At 39.8% G+C, this 20,246-nt stretch overlaps 1 protein-coding gene and 1 long non-coding RNA gene across 13 annotated transcripts in view; one reads left to right on the forward strand and one right to left on the reverse strand.

The window, feature by feature from the left end:
- LOC111250623 (uncharacterized) overlaps positions 1–10,158 on the forward strand; it is a 26,880-nt gene extending 16,722 nt beyond the window's left edge. For 3 of the 6 annotated variants that reach the window (XM_022806062.2, XM_022806072.2, XM_022806052.2), the window contains exons 3-6: positions 3,136–3,297; positions 5,518–5,595; positions 5,973–6,110; positions 7,546–10,158. In XM_022806062.2, coding sequence (XP_022661797.1) covers positions 3,136–3,297; positions 5,518–5,595; positions 5,973–6,110; positions 7,546–7,772 — 605 coding nt within the window. In that variant the 3' untranslated portion in view covers positions 7,773–10,158. The remainder of the gene's footprint in view (positions 1–3,135; positions 3,298–5,517; positions 5,596–5,972; positions 6,111–7,545) is intronic. The other 3 variants (XR_002673437.2, XR_002673438.2, XM_022806100.2) reach the window with 3 other exon arrangements.
- On the reverse strand, positions 2,186–20,036 carry LOC147758542 (uncharacterized). Of its 7 annotated transcripts, XR_015318543.1 has the most exons (5): positions 18,709–20,036; positions 11,300–11,609; positions 3,671–3,710; positions 3,379–3,580; positions 2,186–2,958 (listed from the first exon to the last, which is right to left on the reverse strand). It is a non-coding gene; the product is annotated as an uncharacterized LOC147758542 (long non-coding RNA). The 7 variants fall into 7 exon arrangements; XR_015318542.1 differs by having other exon boundaries at positions 3,379–3,710; XR_015318539.1 differs by lacking the exons at positions 3,379–3,580; positions 11,300–11,609; positions 18,709–20,036 and adding an exon at positions 15,541–15,809.
- Positions 20,037–20,246: the final 210 nt, after the last annotated feature.

Consider the following 20,246-nt stretch of genomic DNA (forward strand, 5'->3'; position numbering starts at 1 on the left):
GGGGATCCTTTTCGCAGTACAGGGTTGTGAGTTTTCGATGACCGATCTGCGCGCACTAGCAATGACATGAAGATCGAGTGTAAATAATTGACTCAACGATTGTAGAAAACGTACCAGTTACGCGTCTCCGCCTCATGGAGTGTTACACGCATTATCGAAAATCCTATGAGTAACATTAGATACTGGTGGACGCGGAAAGTTTCATCATCGCAGTTTAAAGGCAAATGTACAGTTGGCGCAGCGGCTAAATGCTAATTCGGTCCCATGTAAAAAAAGATTTTTAAATACGAAAAAAAGAAAATCCGAGCTAGCTCGTAGGGAAATTATTGTATGGGAATCATTCAGAGCCTCAGATTATTCAGGTCTTTGAATAAATCTGCAGTCAAACCAGTACAAGGGACCGTTTCTGATAGATTGGAAAAAGAGGCCTTGTCAACTGACAAAATACCAGGTCGCACCAGTGTCGTATCATTAGTAGGTTTTAATTTATTTAAATTTTTATTTAATTAGGCACTGTGCCATTCATCATAGCTTTATAATGGTGAAATCTATTTTAAGCGGGCACGATCGAGATGATTTTTTGCCACTGTTATATCTGCATCAATATAATAAACATATGAGTTCTAGTGTTTTTCCAAGCTAATTCTGTTTCAACCGATTGAGACATTAGCTTGTTTAAATCAAACTAACTATTTCAATCGGTAAATGCAGCATGAGATGTGCGGGTGTTTGAAGTAACTCTTCCGGCATCGAGACCGTCAGCGAAAAGATTTGCCCACGACTTTCACCCGGTATTAGACCTATTCGCATTAAAGGCTCGATATAACTAACGTAGTTATGATGTAATCTTAAGAGAATATTAAGCGACGTACATTGTAACATATCCCGTGTGTATAAAGCAAGAAACTACTGAAAAACAGAGGCTATATTTAGCGCATCTGACCCAATTAAGCACAAGACGAACAGTTTTTTCAAAACGAATTAGGCAGCGTGCTCCGGGTGCTTAATGCGCATGTCTTTTAGTGCGTTGTGTACTAATTACGAAACAACATGTAGTAAACAGCCGCGCAAATTCAAATTTCGGTCGGTAAAAACGATCATAAAAATGTTATGTCGTATCGTAATTCTATCGAAACAAGCCTGATAATGTCCAACAAGATCCACTTGATGCCGCACCAAAAACGAGCTGGTTCCAATGATTTGTTCCCGCGAAAAACAAATAGCCCAAAAGCGTCTGATAACAATCAGTTAAATAGAAAAAAGCTTCTCGCAATTTCATATTAATTATAGTGAATGGCGTTACTACGGTCTACAGTTACCCCACTAAATCTTTACGGAGCTAAAGGCTATTAGGAAACACGCACAAGGCCGAGTGAATGGCTGTATATATAGTGCGTTTCTGTTATTAAAAAAAGTGACGCAAATATGATACAATTTGCAGTTGCCAAAAAGTCTGTCATTATTACTCAAATTGGTATGAAATTTAGCGATGTCTTTTCGGCTATTAGGAGTTACCGCAACCTGTACCCATATACATACAACGCTCTACGAGTGTGAATCTATCATGTTAGACAGACACAACCCGAACTAATGTTGAATGTTTTCCGCCTTAACCCAAAAATATTGTTGAGAGCTGTTACCCCCAAAAAAACAGACAGACATACAAAAATAACGCTTCTAACCAGATCGATGTTAATCAATACCAGGCGCATACGCAGCTGCTAACGGCTACCTTCTGGCCGGAAGATTTAGGAACGACGTAGCAGTGATTCTGCTCTCTAACCGCATGCTATTCATACCTATGATATTAATTATAAAAACTCCAAAAGACCTAATCAGGGTGCTTCCTGAGATTCGTTATGACCAGTCATTTAGATAGATACAGTAAATATAAGCCAAGACGTTTTGTCTCTATAAAAAACAAAAGGACCTGGTTGAACTAAACTATTGTCATCGGTAATAACATACATATGTTTCGCAGGCGTTAGTAACGGGTTGTGCAAAAGAAATATTCATCCCACATATATTTTCTTGCAGATTATCTCTATGACCCATTTTACATCATCTACCGTTTGCATCCACTCAGAAACGCCTGAGACAGGCTTAGTTTCAGTACTCGATTCGACACAACCACTATCTGCATTGCATGTTACCTCGAATCAAACAAAACCCTTAGTGATTCCGATTTAACAAAACGTTTATTCTCTGCTGACCTGTTATGCTACCTTTTTTTTTTTACAATTCTTTCTACTTTTGTTGTTCCGGCTCTCCCTATAAAATCTTCATCGAAACTATATTTCTTCTCATACTCTCGTAAGTCCGTGTTTGATAATCTACTTGGGTGCTTGGAGAACTGTTTTTGTTCTCATTATTACAGTCGACTTATTGCCTGTGGTTAGAGAACTGGGTCTCTAGAAAGCGTCACTGTGGCTGGTAACGCAACAGTTAGAATGGTAGACGGTCCCCTAAGTCTGTTTGGTAACAGAAAGAAGCCAGCTTCGAAGTAGCGAATAGATTCTATAACATTTCTGGATAATTTTGGCTATTGTTAGCTTTACACCCTAATACTTGAGACCTATTTGAGAATGTTTGCTAACTCGAACGTCCAGTGGCGTCTGTACAAACATAGTTATGACCATGTTTTAATCTTGCTAGGATTTAATCTTCACTTATCGAATTGCATATACGGATTACTTAAGGACCACAAGATACAAAAATTTCTTGCAAACTGAAAAATCTTTTGGACGTTTAAGCGTAATTCAGACGTAGTTCAACATGCTATAACGCAGCAGGTTTCAATAATGGTACTACTAATAGGAACCATAATTTGGATCTCGCCACAGTGTCCTTTTAGGTATTAAACGATTGCCGCTAGGAAAAGGATGTTTGTCTCCTAATGACGTTCTGGCCTTTATGAAGCGCGATCGAAGTAACACGGATATTTTGGCGAGACACGCGCTGGAACAATGACAAAAAAAAATTATTTAAAAAAATATAGCTTTGGTTCTGTGTTTTTTTTTCTCAGTGCTGTTATTAGAGCATGCAGAGCTTTATCTCATGCGATTATTTTTTGTATAATCGCTTTTAGGTATGTTTGGCGCTTAAATACACATGTCGGTCCTATGATCATTGCAGGCACTTCGTATTGGGTAATAATCGACGGCGGACCATCAGGAATACACATGAACCATACGAGAGTTACATATTTACATGGACATATGGGACTCTTTCGCATGTGCCGTTCAGTTGTACGACACTCTTGGCTCGGCGGTCGACCCTCTTCGGAGGGGGCTCAAGGTAGGCCATCTCCGTGACAATATGAATAAGAAAGACCTAGCTGTACTTTGTCGGCATTGGGCTGAAGCCGAGAGCAATTACCTTAGCGCCATATATCCCAGCGAATGATGCCGACACAACGAACGTTTCTTATTAAGGCTCGTTTCCTTAACGATGATAAAAGAAGCTTTCTTTATAAAATGTACAAGTATACGTTTGTACGACCACAAAGGCTTCCTAGAAATTGACGCAGGCCCAACTGAACTTCAGCCTGATAACCGTATTGTGGGATAGCACTAAACTCCTGGAAGATAGAGTAAACAAATAGAATAGCTGTTCATGACAAACAATCGCAGAAAATAGTTTATTTGATTTAAGTCAGGTTATTACTTACACTAGTTGCCCCCTCCATTCCAAAGGGTATTGTGGTGTCCCTGTAACAAAACAAGTACAACCATATAAGCTCACAATGCAAATATCATAAAGATTTCTGCCCTTCGAATTAATATATGAGACCGCATAATATCAGGCCGGTTCTATTGAATGCATGTACTTTTGCATTTACCAAAATGTACCAAAAAACTTCATTCGTTTGGTCTAACCTAGGCGTAGTAAATCACTTAAAACGAACTAGGTTTTACCAAGAAGGTGTAGTAACCTGAGAGAATGTGTACATTGACGCTTAAATCAGATAAAACTGAAAGTTTCATCTGATTTAAGCGTCTGTACCAGCGTTTTGTAACACGTTACTGCTAGCGAATACTATTTTAGATGTTAGATAGGTCAACTCAGCAAGAGACTCTTTCGAATAACCATAAAACGCAATTTTTCGTACTGCACCGGAAAAAACTAGCGCCAGTTTCATCGTTCTTAGGACTCGTGTGTTTTTCGATCTATGCTAGATATATAATTATGTCTATATCTCGAGAGCGCCAAAAAAAATTATCATTGACGGTCATAGTGGTACTTAGCTTGTATGAGAAAGCAACAAAAGCATATTACAGCCATGATCGTCGACGACACTTGGAAGCTAGGTGTCCTAAAATTTATAAATCCAATACTCTATTGATGAGGATAGCGCGTGTCAAGGGGCGTGTTTCTGAGTGCCCCACGATACCCGCCGGCCGATAAAGCGGCCTGGACAGAGAGGCATTCGGTGGCTGGCGTAACTATTCATAACGCGGCTGTATGTGAGCCATTGAGTGTGGCATGGGGCGAGCTTCTCCGAAAAAAGGAAAGGTTTCCTAGCTTTTGTTCAGTCTCAAGGATGTTGACAATGGTCGAAAAACCTTTTTACCGAAGAACTTGAACGCTGATCAAGGAGAGCCCGGTACGCGGAAGGATGTTCCGGGCTTTCTTTGATGTCAAGTCCTTGGCGATATCGAGTCTTGTGTTACGAACCGAACGAGAATAGCACTAAAGCAAATGTTGACGCGCATATTCGTAATAGATTTGAGTTCTAGATACTGTGAGTCGTTCGGTCTTGTCAGAATGAACCACAGATACTACTTTTATCTGCAATGAAATTACAGTTTGTATATAAAATGTATATGTCAGACCTCCGGGTTTTATGTCCCGAGCAGCCACGTGCGTGGCATCATACTCAATGCGACACAGTTGCCAGTTACAATGATGATATTTTCGTTTTTATTTGGAAGCAAAAACCTAAACCTGAGAGCGATATCGGACCATGTTCTTCGTGTACCGTACGGAGGTCGCGTCTCACATTCTCAAGATGACCTGAAAAGCCATTGACAAATGAAGGAACGTATAGGCATATAGGTGAACTATGCCAAAAGGCCAGTAATATCAGCAGAGAGCTTATATACGTATTCTAAGGACACTCACTGTGTACAACAATTAACAATGAGCGGAACAATGCCGTAACCCTAACATAATACTTAATTTTGCGTGCATCTTCTCCCCCCGTATGAGTATCTATTAGGATTGCTAATTCCGCTTCAACAGCAATGTTAGCTTTATCGAAAATATAAACCTACCACTATCAGTCTTGTACTGTATAATACGGTTATCCGTAGCTTTACGCAGTACTTGTTCACTGACCCATGTTGTTCTATAGCTCCATAGTTTAGTACGATTTCACGTAACACATCAAATTCATTCAAAAAGGACACGATCGTTTTGGTACCGGTAAGCCGCACAATAAGTCATTAAGTACGAAGCCACTGTACTAATACAATAGCTGCATAAATAGTTAATTAAAAAAGTTGTCCTTTTTAGAGGAGTGCCGTTATTTCTACGTAAATCCGAACAAGGCCGAATATAGCACAGACGCGATGTTGGACCGGACGATACTTGGTAAGGACTCACATGGCGGACAAGTACTTAGGATTAAACAGTCTTTTCACAGATGTGTATATGTTGACCGTTAACGTCCTAAAACTAGGGCGCGATGTGTCGTTTTTTTTTTGTTGTTTGTTGAATGATACTCCTTGAAATCCCAGGAAAAAGGATAGCATATTACAAAATGGCTGCGATAACGACTTTGCTTAAAAAGAGCGATTTCAATGGACTGTTCTTTGCTAGTTTGACATCTAATCGGCTATAAACAATCCTCGTTTCTGTTTATGGATATTGCTTAGTGGACGTAAACAGACGAAGTGTGTTTTGAAAATGGCCGGCACATGTTAGTGTATGGGATATCAACTCTGTATCAACTCTGCTGTCATTTTCAGAGTACACCCGATCACAGATTGCGTTTACCTGTGTCAGTATCTTCGTGATTATAATGGCTATCGCGTTTTCGATGTACACCTTTACGCAGCAGCGGTACATGTTCAAGAGACTCGCTGGAGGCGTCTATTTCATTGCTGGCAAGTCATTCTAATTTAGTAGACTAGGTATGTCGCTATACTAGTTGTTTCTCTATCAAACCCAGAAGGTATTCAATTTGTTAGACCCTAAATAGTGACTACTCAATGAAATACTTGATAAAATGTTGCAGGATAATATACGACTGAATTGTTTGGCCGCATCCATTAACCCAGATTTTGAGGAAATCTATTGAAAGTTTCTGTGGCAGAACTGCCAATACTGATAGTAACAAATTCTGGCGAAAAATTTTAACTGCTTGATATACCGGAGGGGCTATCTAGTGGTCCACGTTTAGCCTTAATCAAAGGCCTTTGCTTTATCCCGTCACTGTCCGTGCCCCCACTTCCCTAGATTCTAAACAACATTTATAATTTTTTTTTACGGTATATCATTAGGGGCATTCCCTAGACCTTTCCTATTGAGAGCGATCTAAGACCGACTCTATCCTTTTTCTGACCACACGATACACGAAAAAAATTATATTTTTTATTTTTTTCGGTATCGTGTTCCTTAACTCTTAAGCACAAACAAAACCCCCCACTGATGTAAAATAGACTAAAAGGTCAAGTTAATATCCTTGTTTCAAACTGTTCCGTAAATTTTCTAATAATTTTTTTAAGAATGAAATTCAGTGTTCAATACATTCATACCGGGTAATGCGGGTCAGAAGCACACACCGTTTATTCGTTGCTAAATATACCAGACGCCACCAGATGTTTTTTCACGTTAATTTTTATAAATCTGCTAAATAAAAGAAAAATTATATTTTTTTTCGAACCGAACGCGAAAGGGGGCATCGGGTCAGTAAAGCATCTATTTTTAACTGAGACGTTGTCACGATATAAATACGATCTTATCTCTTAGTTCTTGCAAACAAAGAATAAGATGGCAACGTCACAGGTAGAGAGGCCAATAAGTTTTTTTTTTGTGGCTCAATAGGAGAAGATGAACGTTAACGTCTGGATTGTTGTTTCGAATGTGTCTTGTTGGTCTTCACCCATTTGTGACGCACAAAGCAAGGACGAAGCAAATCTAATTGCTCACGATAGTACGCTTCTTGGTCTTTTCCTAGAAGGGTGTATGATAATACGCAACAATCATGACGCACTGCTGAAAATAGCCATTATATAGTCTTGTGTAGTTTTCTTTACTGTGGTTATAATCCAAGCTTGTTGATAGTGGCACGGTAATTCAAAGTACAAATACAAATTCTAGCCAGTGTTTCATCTCTGTAGGTTAAAAGTAAATCAATGTTTCCGCTTAGTCAGAGAGATACGTCCAACGACTTAAATAGGACAGACAGGCAATTTAGTGCAGCAAATCACACCATTGTAATAGACCTAAGTTTCGGTCTCGTTGAGGCCGTCGCCGTAGAGGAGAGTCCTATGAAACAAAACCTTATATCGTGCCTATTTTATTTTTTTTTTTTTGCAGCTGGAGTTATGCTGGTAATGATCGAAATTGAATCAAACAATACCAATTACGAGCAGAACCACTTTCATCAACGCCACCCATTTCAGGCCCAGTGGTCGTTTGGGTTATCCTACTTTCTCGCCTGGATCTGTCTCATTACTTTCGCAGCAATTGGTGGACTCTTCATTGTCTACTCACGTAAACGTAAATTGGACATTGCTGCCGATCGAGGATTCTCGCTTAGCTAGAACGGAGACGTATTGTTATTACGATCGTAATCTGTCAGTCTGATCCAGAATCTGTCCGCAGTGTTAGCTCAGTGGATATTGCACTCGTTGACCGAGAGCATGTGGACGTATTTGCACCAAGGTCAAAGTTCTTATCTATTTGCTTCCAGGTATAAATAGATTTATGCATACCCTTGACCCCCAATGCTCACACGTAAGATGTACTTATTGTATTTTGGTATGAAGCTCAAATCTTCGTCACAAGTTAAGCTATGTCAAGTTTAGTTTTAAGTTATTTCAATGTTTAACAAAGCTTTAGGCATTGCCGTTGATGCCATACGATAGATAGTTTGGGTGTTACCCAACGTCGTTATACGTCGCTACGAAAGGTTAGTTTTTAATTAGTTGGTACAGTCTTATGACTCCAGAGATGAGCGGCAGCGATAAGGCAGAAGCGATTGTTGACTGCCGTCCGCCAAGGACAAGCGACTTTTTAAGCTTGAGAGCGATTGCCTTCACATATTGTTAGGGTAAGGCGGGCACCGAATGTACTAAGTGAAGCTTGTTGTGCATTGTAAGACGGATTTTGTAGACTTTGTGCGGGTTACGTTTAAATAATTACACTGCGTTTAGGCAATCTCTGCGGTAGCCCATTAAGTTAAAGCCTTCAATCTGAATAGTTTAACTAATATTCTACATTAAGATGACTAATTGATAGGATAGATTCAATTGTCTGTGTACAATTTTAAAGATTATTTGGGTCGCAAACCAGAATTATTTTAGAGAAAAGATCCTTCCAGGCAAACAGATCTGAAAATGTGTTCCCCATCGTATAGCTCAAACAAGAACCATGATTTAAGCTCATATGGTCAGGTTCAAGGAATAATACGAAACGAAAACTCGATCTATTTTTACCTTATGTGAAAGAATATACTTGTATACCCAAAGTCTTTTTACCTACGTTTTCTATGACCTGAACGCTCCCTTTCTAATGACCTTCTTTGTAAGGTTAGTGTTTCAAGGGCTTTTGCAATGGTCCGTGTGTTATGTTCGGAGCTTACCTCGTTGTTTTGATACAATTTCTAGGATCGATTTTATAGATACACGGTTTAGATAGATGAGTGTGTACGAAAAAAGATCCATAACGTCACCATATATCGACAGCTTGACGATGGCATAGGTCATACGGATTTGTTTTGATCAGCCACAAGGCTATAGACGACGTTGCGAGGTGTGCCGAATTAAACTTAAGCGATGACGAAGAAGCGGTGAAGAAAAAGAAACAAAAATAATAATTAAAAGTACTCGATCGTTTCCGTCGACGAAGACTATTGTGTGTTGGTGCGCGGCGCGCAGCCCAAGTGACATGGGAGCGTTACAATGCATAGTAAACTGATCGTATCGGCACCTAAATGCATCTCATATGCTACAATCAGTGGCGCTGTAAACTGCATCTGATTACATTATTTAATGAGCTGTATACTTTAGTGAGGACTGGTCAAGATTAATTTACGATAATCAAGATCGCCACAATGGTACGTACGTACGTACGTACGGGCGGGCTATTCTTGAACGATAACTGCATGTATATTTGGGGAAATTATGATACGTCTTGTTGTTTCCGTTACTTCATGCATCGTTTCAGCCAACGAAGTACTCATCCAGCAGGTGATACCAAGGCATCAATAAATACAATAAAAGACAATCGTACATCGTGAGCGACACACACGTATTCAGTTGTTATTATCTGCTCTCAGACATCTACCCAAACTGTATATATCTTAACGATGTTTACAGCCACACCAGCCGTATTATACGATCGTTTTTCAAAATGGATACTGATACCTTTCTTGCTATCGCTGTTGCAGTAACCAGCCAGTGCTACGATTACTATTACTATTAAGGACAGAAGAATCCAGCCGTTAGTTTCATCTTCGCAGCTCGTTTTTGAGACAGCTTCCGCAGTTATTTCACGCTAGTAGATAAGAGAAGAGCTGATCTGATCATTGCGTAAGCAGAACAAGTAAAATCTTCATCTGGCATGAGAGGACAGAATCGACCTCCACGAACGATACGCTCACTTCCTGTATCGCGACATGCTTGTCATAGACACGACACAAAAAAGCCATTAACCTTGTTCCTAATGCTTTGCTTCTGTTCGTCAGTCTCTCATAACGGTAGTCGTCTAGATAGCATCTCACTTGGAGACCCGCATTATATTATATATGAGAAATATGTATAATAGATAGGAATATTACAGGCGATTGTTGTGGAAGAAGCGTCACAAGCAGCCACCCTATGGTCAAATTCATTCAAACTGGAAACGAGGCAATCCAGCTATAACTGTTAGTATTTTTCTTGCAAACAATAAAATCAAATAGAGCAGTGACAGGTCGTGAGATCGAAATTAGGTTTTTTTTTCACGTATCTATAAGAGGCTCGACGAGGTCGAGCCATTAACGATATATTGAAGAAAGAAAACAATGCATCGTGAAATGATCTGTTCAATTCTGTGTTAGTTGACATCTCCCATCGATTTCAGCAGCAGCAGCAGCAGCCGCCAACTCAAGGTTAGCGGTCGTGTGTTGGTGAATCTATGGTAAAAGTTTTGATCTTTCCTATACCGAACTATGGATGCGCGCTTGGGACCCCTTAGCTTCATCAGTACATCCATATGGCGAGCTAATAAGTAACGACTGGTACAGACACAAATTGAGAACAGGTACTAGCCTTGCTTCTACATATATATACTTACGTCTGCTGCAGGGGATGTAGGGTCTGGTAAAAAAAATAACATTTTTTTTTACCAGACCCTTACTCCCACCACAACGAAAAATGCTATAAAACTAGAGAGAATTAACAAATCACAAATCTTTTAATAGAATTGTTTGTTAATAGGGTCAATATAGAACTTTTTATACATTATATTCGTGCTTTTAATTGTACATTCTTACATAACAGTTAGTCGTTCCCTATTGGTTTGCTACTAATAATAGAAAAAGTTCGTATTTCTACCCTTTAGAACAATGGTTTCCTTTAAAGCAAAAACTGTTCTCTTTCAAATGACTATTATTTATAAGTAAAGACAAAGATGTAATATCTGACAGATTCGATCGTTTATCCATGCTTTTGCCTGTTGAGCAGCCGGCCTGCAGGTGTGGGCCGCCATTACCAGCTGCATCAGTCAGTCGACCCAGTCTGACAGGCAGGCGAAAGCCCAACCGAGCGACGAGCAAAAATTGTCACTAAAATGTATTGTCACGTGTGAAAATAACGTTGTTTTTTTTTCGTGAAAATAGCCCTTCCTATACATACACGTATCTGTGTGTGATACGTGATGATTGAGTATTCGTTTTATGTACATGTAGGCCACACAGAGCAGTGCGAAAAACTAATAAACCAGCAAAATGATGGGTGCCACGACGTTGCTGCCTCCCCCCACATCCTGGAAAAGCGCGCCACTAAAGGCGGGGGATGAAGAACAGCGATAGATCGATCTTCTATAACTTAACTGTTAAAAGTTCGTGTCACACATTTACTACGTTTACCTCTATTAGGGGATGCTTCGACAGATATAGTACACGCCGTGCACAGGACCCATCCGACAGTTTATTTGACTTGTTCTGCCATCAGAAGCATAGTGACGCGATTATGACACTCTTAGATGATGCTGTCAATACCGTCTCCGGTGCGGCAGCTATGACTGGCACCCAGTTACGACTGTACCGTAAATACCGATTCTGCATATGGTATCGTGCCTGAGCGGGGTGTGGCCGCAAAGCGATTCGCGCTGCGTGTGCAACTGGGGTTCTGCGCATGCTACAGATAGCGTTTTGTGGATTGTCTTTGGGATGCGTTCTATGAAAAAAAAAAAAAAAAACAATAGAAAACACCTTACGGTTACGAAACAGGGTAGTCCTTATATTCGTTGTACATATCATCTCTATATATTCATCATCACAGTACACTGTCTCGGCATTTTGTTAAACGGTCTGTGCATTAAGTGAGCATTACATCAACAACGCGTCGATCGGTATACCTATTAAAAGGATATCCTTTGAAACTGATTATAATTTTACTCGATGACGGAAGTGTTTGTATCATAATTTCATTAGTAAGGACAAATGCCAGGCAAACTATAAATAAACTTATTCAAGTATTACTATAAGTGAATGAAAATCTATTCGTTATGGAACACTTCCTGCTTACAGGCTTAACTTGGAACAGTCGTTTGTGATGATAGTGTTGTGAGTGGTCACATTGTCCTCAACTAAACTATAGCAACTTTTAAAGCCTTAGCTTGTCATACTTATGGTTGAACCTTTATCCAGTAAGGGATCGCATAGCTACCGTTGTCCGACTGTGTTGGATGTACATTGATACATCAAGTCGCTCGCTAGACATACGTACTATCCAAAGGTGACTAATAAGGCAGGTAGATTGAAAATAACAGCCCCAAAAAATTATAAACGCGGCTTCCTAACGAAAAACTCTTCGAAGATGAGTTTTTCGTTAGGTGAGCCATGGGAACATCGTCAATCCGGACAATCAAATGTGGCTAGTTATTTTCTTCGCGGTTAACGTCTCCGTTAGAACTACAGTAGTGAGTTCTGCTTCGTAAGTATCCTCTTTCTGAAGTTTTAAGGATCAGAACTTGGAACTGCTTCGAAAAAGGTTATGATTCGTTATTGGATTGTATATGTGTCTGTGCGAAGCAGTAGCCGCCTGCTCTGAAGTTGGTATCGGTTTCCTGCGTTTCCGTATCTAGCTATTTCATATCTAAGCTACATCGAAGGAGTACGTACCCTGATCAACTACTGCCATGTGGCGAACTCCTTTCCAGGTAATTTAGTGTACTACTAAGCTTAACTTACATTGTTTGCGTAGTGTGTCTTTTAATGGCAAGAATGATTTGTGATCCAGGAGAGAATCTTTTCGAAGCCCACTATGTGCCTCAGCTGTCACTAGTATTCATTACCACAGCAGAAAAATAAACAGTAACATATCCGTTTTTTTTGCCCGGTTTTTCATTTCTATTTACTTTCGTTTCGAGCGAAATAAATTGTTTTGGGGAGGAGGCTGTATATTGCGCACACTATGAGGATACTAAAGACACTTCGATGAAACAACGAATTATTATCCATGATATCTCGCAACCTGAAGAGACACATTACGTTACATTATGTAGAAAGTGAGATATGTAAATTGCATGTAATCCAGTTGCAATTACATTTTAATATTACTTTTGGAATTACTATTATTTTGAATTGAATAAACTGGATTCTTATTGTCTTATACTCAAAGAAGAGAAACCGAAATAAACGTATCTGTATCGTCGCAAAAATTATATGCGCATTAATAAGACTAGTTTAGTGCTTATTTGAAACTCTAGTGTTGGACTAGCGCTACGAGCAGCAGTCTGAAGTGTCATACTCGTCATCGCGGTGTCAACTAAGTAATCTGGTAAGCAGGATACCTCAATCACTACTTCACAGGACAGCGAGTGGAAAAGCTTCGCCAGGCGCTTGCGTTCTGTGTAAAGAATACAACTGTCTATAGCTTAGCGTGCAGCGCAATGCTCCATTTCGTTGGGAGACAAATGAAGAATGCTTGCTGAATTTTCTTGGAAGTATTTGCATGGTACTGCTCAGTAGAACACTGGAGGTGCTGTAGCAGGACAAATCCCCCTGTTCAGTCTATCATAGAATTTAAGCTGTTCGAAGTATAAATGGAAGGTTTAGAATTAGTGGTGGCCAGTGAAGTTCAACCATTGGGGGCTGGGCTCCTCACTCGGCCCGGTTCGTGTACCCAAAAGTGTATCCGAAACCTTTAAATGTATTATTCTTATACATATATAAGAATCAAGTTAATCTTTCTACACAAGAGACACCAAATACACCAGTATTTGCTAAAGGCGCAATCAATGATCAGCTAATCCAAACGCTTTGTATTGCTTCACGGCAAGGTCGCAGCTTCTAGCCATCAAAATGTACGAGTATACTATAGGGTAAATCTATTTTGGGTAGAGCAATACGTGTTGTCTCTGGATAACATCACCTGGCTGATTAACTGGGTGTAACCATGAGCGTATGCTTATTGCTGGCTTAAGCCTTTGTACTGGCAAGCTTCATGAAAAAAACAACAAATAAATCCAGCATTATCTGTACATCAGGACTGATGTAAACCTGTCGTTCGCGGATGTTGACGAAAAACCGAAGTAGACTCACTTACGCCGTATACCCGTGCTATAGCACTTCCGTTGTAAAACTCCACGATTCAGACAGGGAGCGATTCAACGAACAGGAAGCAAAGGCTAAAAAAACACCCCATATTGTTAAAAAAAGAAACAGGTTCTGTCCAGAAAAAGTATCACAAACGAACTCAAAATCTGTCATTAGCCACTTAGCTTCTACAAGGTAGAGACATTTGAAAAGGTAGTAGCTATTGAGGTGAATGTGTTTCATACCAGCTCTCGCCACGTACAGAGTGTTGTTATTGCACAAACGTAATGTTCAGACGGTAAGTACCAGGACTCGATTCTAAATCATCCTTCCGAGTTGTTTCTTCCGTCGTTAATTTCTAAATTGAAGACAACGTAAATAAAATGCTTCGCTCCAGTAACTTGGGGAAAAAACTACCAGGTGGTTTATATATCATAAGTTATTAACGGAATATTGACAAGTAGGGTCATGTCGAAGGTGATATTGCATTTGAATCGAAATGCTCGCAAATGGGTATTCAACTTACAGTGTGTAAGTCGCACTATGAAATTAGTAAGTTGAGCCTGTTTGGGATGCACAGGGATCGATGCGTAAGCTCTTGCAGTTGACGTTTATGTTACATGGCGCATGTTGGCCGTGTTGCTGGCATCAGGGATTGAAAATGACTTGATCATCTCCTGACTTTCTCTCGTAAATTATATACCTTTTTTTTTTTTTTTCTATAGGGCTGTCTCACAAATTACAAAACAAGAAACCGCTTAGCAACGTCAAAGTAGAAGCCAACGCGCGAGTGGGACGCTACGAGACATTAACACATAGCGATTGATTTCACAGCAGGTACCTACTGGCTTATTTATACATGTAATAAGTATCGAACACGTTACATATGGTACATGGCGAGTCAGCGTTGTGCCAAAGAGGCCAGTCAATTCCGCGGCAGGACGTCGTCTAAATGAACGTCGAACCGGTTAGAAATCTGTCGTTATGTTCAGTGTTCGGTAAACTTCTGTCGCTGGTTGACAAGATGCAATACAAGACAGCTGTTTCTAGAATTGTTCCTCGCAGAAAACTACCTGCATTATATACTATCGACCCACTGAAACAACTCAAAATTTATCAGCCATAGCATATCCACATTTCGGTGACTGGACGACATTTGTAGATAGATTGGATGCGAGACGTTCTATTTAGGTTCCACGTAAAGCGAAGGAGGCGCCCTCTTTTGTTTAGTATTACTCACTTATTTGGCCTAGTGGGTAAAGCGGTTCATCGAAAGAAGGCTTTATTCGTTCGAACCCAGCACTAGCACCCATGCTGGTTGTACGCGGTCATTTTTCAGAGCTGCTTTGCAAGTACACTCCAATGGGAAATATTGAGCAAGACAGTCTGAAAATTTACTTCTTTAAATCGGAGATCCGTACGCAAGCGTAGACAATAATGCTGGTGGAAACCGACAGGCATATGTACCTATAGAACTGTGGCTGGACACCTCATAGTAACAGATGATGATTACAGTATCGTTTCTGACTTAATAATAGGCACATGGCAACAGTAGCCGAAGCTCATACATTCAAAAGAGAGTTCCAAAATTTCCTTTTCAGCATCGGGCAAATGAGTCGCCATTACATCCGTTTACCGTGACATCCACCACAAGCGTGCGCCAGTTGACACTTATTAGATGCTAACTAGGTATCCATGACACTGACCTAATAGAGCTAGCTTTAAGTTTGAACCCTCGCTAGCCCTAGCACGCCACCATCCTAACAACTTCAACTCGAACTTTCATTTTGCTATCATTGCCAACTAGTCAACAAGATATTTCCGTCAAGGGACATCTTTTACCCGAGTAAATAATTCATAGCAGCAAGAGCCGGCCTCGGTTTTTGTTCACACATTCTGACGTAATTTCCGTCAGGAAGTAGCGATACGACACAAGCTAACAACACCGTGACTAATCAGCCAAAAGTAAAATGACTATGGCTTTATCATTCATATATTATACCTTTTTTATAAAGTTTTTCTCTCATCAACGGTGACTAGTTAATGTTAAGAAGCAGATTTACCTGTTCGTCTTTGGCGCTCTACGACGAGACAGCGCCCAAAGATCTTCTGTCCGTGACAAGCCGCGAACGCGTCAAACGTACTCATCAAAATGGGCTATAAAAAGCGTCGCCACATATGAATTGACCAAGCAAATATTATTATACTGAACGCTGTTATATAATTAAAGTTATACTCAAGACATCGAAGTTTGGTTGCAGCTATTATGTGGTTCTCCAGTGGCAATACAGATGCTTACCAATTATGTTCAATGTTCATACTCAGCGTACCATTATCTATCTACATCCGTCTATTTTACGCGTTTGTACAAAAGGGTAGCTTTCTGCATACATTTATTGAATGAAATGCTAGATAGGACTCTTAGCAATACGGCGGGATTTTTCATTTGAATCTTCATAATTAAGGTCCTCCCGCCGAAAGGTTAGGTTAGATTGCTATGCGTCAATGAGCAAAATCCTTTTGGCCTTATTTTCCTATTCACTGACACTCTGTTGCCTAAAAGAAGACATCGCTTAGCTCTCGTTCTAACGTCAGAATCGGATCAAGGCGAATAGGCTTATCTTTGGCGAATTCCTTCAGTTGGGGAAATTTCACTTCAGCGATATACTTTCAGTAACCATGTATTTGAGATATATTAAAAATGCGATAATCGTTAAGGTTAGCGAAGTAACCTTGGACACCTCTGCGGAACGAGATGCTAACTAACGTAGTTTTCCTCGTAGTCAAGACGGCCTTCGCAAGATGAAGCGTATGAAGACAGAAACGTGTATTCAATGCAGATTTCTTTAGTATTTTAAATGAATAAAGTACACTATCACCTACAACACGGTGTTGAATTTTTTCGAATATAAAGTTTCGAAATTGCTCTGCTGATCATAATAATATTATGTAATATGTCAAATATCAGTGGATACCACAAATATATTAAAAAAAAAAAAAAAAAGTCAAGTTAGTGGTAAACTGGCGTCATCATCAACTCCAATAACCATTGATTTTCCTTTGTCAGCTACTCATCGAAAACATGAAGCCGAAGCCTATACAACAATCATATGCTATACCATAGTTTAAATATTGTCATTACAGAGCTACATATAAAACCTTCATTTTTCAGGTAATATCTTTTAGTGCGAATGCGTTACTTCGTTAAAACTGTAAAGTTACTAATTAATTCAAGTTGATGAAATAAGGCCCTGTTTTATACAATATTATGTAATTAGCGCGAATCCTTCAGAACCAATGGGAATGAACTGGCCAAACTCATTGGAAAGGTAAAGAGAAAAAAGCCGGAAAGTTACAATCGCCTACCAAACAAAAAAAAGACAGACCAAAGACCCTTATGGTTAACCTTTCAAGGTTTTTCTGCTCCAGCAGCTAAGGTTTTCAAAATTGTCCTTTGTTTTTTAATTAAAAAAAAAAAATTTTTTCAATATTCAGTCAGATTCTAATACTGTCACGGTCTTCCAGATTTGACCTATGGGTTTCGTTTTATGAAAAGTGAAAATGATGACAACAGTAAGCCTGTAGCGGGAAAAAGCACACACATTTGGGGAATACACCTTGATTCTCCAGCAGAAAAAGTTAATACCTTTTCGTCGCCGGTTATTGTGAGTCGTTCACATGAATCCCCCCACCTTTTCAGATCTTTTAGCAATGCTAAAATGGCCGTATTAAGGCCTATTCTAAAAATTGCAAGCTGACTATGGAAAACGTTATTAGACAAAAGGCGAGAACACGCTAGTTAAGTACGCAGCCGTTACAATACTGCCCTATCCAAAACACCTCAACTTTATTATAGTGCTAATTATAGGTCGCACTTAACAGCTAAAGGCTAAAGACTACATAGCAATATGTAACCTGAATGAAGCAAATATATCACGCTACTTTTATAATTATTTAAGAACGTTGTATCCTTTTACGTAAAACTACGTATCGTATCTTGAATAGTGGGCCCGCCAAATAAATGCTGAAAAGTAAGTGTAATATAAGTTGTCGTAAGTGTCATATAAGTTGTCGTACACAAATTCAAAGACGTATGGCCTTTTTAGGAATAACGAACTGATAATGACACACACTGATTTGCCTTGGCGTGCTTATAAGCAGCTTTCTGCTTTTTCGATATCCTGCTATGTCAATATAACTAGTTTTGTTCCTACATCCTGTTCTCTTTTTTACAATGTGCTGCTTATCCCCAAAGCGCCTTGGCGGAACATACACAGAAATATAGGTTTGATAATGCCAGGTGAGATATGCGGTCTGTAAACTTTGTTCGGCCGTGCTGACGGTTACGCTGCAATACATGATGGATCTCGTTGATATCCAGGGCAGTCTTTATATGCTTGAGCTATTTGTACATTAGTTGCAGTTCTAGAATTAGTTTGATGCGAAGAAGGACGTTACGCTACAAAATTTATAAAATAGGATCAAAGACATAGAATTTACGATTGTAGCAACTGCAAAAATAGAGACTTTCACAGGATACCTGTTTACGATAGAATAAAAACGAAGAAATTTCTGAACACCTGGTAACTTTGTTCTCGTTGTGATATCAAGATCCTAGTCGATCACAGCGTGTAGAGGTCTAAAATTCAGCGATGAGCTTATAATTAGAGCATAAATAGATGCTGAAGTTGACTTAATTCCATTGAAATGAAATGCCAATGGTAGGAATGACTCACTTAGTTTGTTTCCTTAACGGCATTTACTGCATCATCAGTTAAATCCAAATATGTCGCTTGAATCACCTAAGATAGTCTTCCCGTTCGCTAGAGCCTTTCGTTGCTAACATCTGCCAAGTTGATTCAGCGTTGGTGATTTGTCACGTCCGGTTAAGTGTTCGTTCGCGATACATTGTTCAGCTGATCCGAAAGTGATAGGGTGAGCTCAGCCGCTAGTTAGCCCGAGTTCAGATCAACGCATCGTCGTTGCTGATGAGTCACGGCCACTTGCGCCAGATGCTTTTCAATGCTATTCGCGTCCGTTGTTACGCGTCCGGGGCTCGGTCCATGGTACTGCAGTAAAGCCGTCGTTTATGAAGCAGGAAAAACTTCTCCGCCGCTAGTTCCACGTTTAGACAAGATCCACTGTACAACAATACAGGCATACGATGTTTTGTATACGTAAGTAATGTTTAACTGCCGCCGGTGACCAACGTTCGCTGATCCTGTACACCAGCGAAGGACAGATTTATCCGCGCTCTTAGCCAGGCCACCTGAAACGATCTAAAGAAGCCTGCTGAAATACTAGAAGCGAAGAATTTTACAGAAATGTGTCAACGTACAATATGCTACGTATGTGAGGAATATAATAACAGCTACGAACTAGCTCGAGTTCGACTGTTTGGAATCGGTTAGGTTTACCCGTATGGCTATGTTGGACAACAATATTGCGTGAGGTGATAAGGCCAAGAATGCAACGTAAAATGCCAGTGATTTTTCGTGCTGAATTTAGGCAAAAGGTTATATCAACCTACTATTTCTTCAGTCGAATAAGTAGGATAAGGTGTGCTTCTGTGCTAGTGTCCTTTACATGCGTCGAGTGGCGTTCTTTGACTTTGGTGATATATCAATAAGGGTACGTTGTCCAAAAACAAAAACGCTTTTAATCAACGGTCATACAACTGAAGTAGAGGAAAAATCAAATAAAAAAAAAGACAGCTCATGTTCATCTAGTCGGCTTCCACACAGACCTCCTCATGGTAAATTAGATTCATTGGTTTTTTGGTTTGTTTTTTTCACTTCATTTCATTCGTTTGTATGTTGTGTAGGTAAGTTCGTATCACAAATCTTACGATAACCTGTTATTAATAGGGACAAACTTGCCGATCGACAACTAGACCGGTGACTTGGTACGTCACAAATACGGGATCTTTGTTGCCTAGGAAAGTCGTCTATATAGGTGTAGCCCACCCTTGAAATTGTCTTCTTTCTTTCGTAAAATTGCGTTTTCTTTCATTTTCTGTATTTTTAAAGTGAAGAGGAAGTGGCGACAACTCAATGGCTTTGCATCTTGTGAAAACACCATCTTCCTTCAATGGAGCTAAATAACAACCTTGTAAATATTCACAGGCGAAGTTCTTCAGGATTAGCGCTCAGAACGATATTTATCATGGGCTAAACAAAATTAGATGGCCTGTTCATAAGTTTGGGCCCTCTCAGAAGTACCACGAAAAAAATAACAATACACCCCTTAATCTGACGCTACAACGGTCAAAATT

Source organism: Varroa destructor, unplaced genomic scaffold (genome assembly GCF_002443255.2).
Source record: "Varroa destructor unplaced genomic scaffold, Vdes_3.0 BEIS01000001.1, whole genome shotgun sequence".
NCBI lineage: Eukaryota > Metazoa > Arthropoda > Arachnida > Mesostigmata > Varroidae > Varroa > Varroa destructor.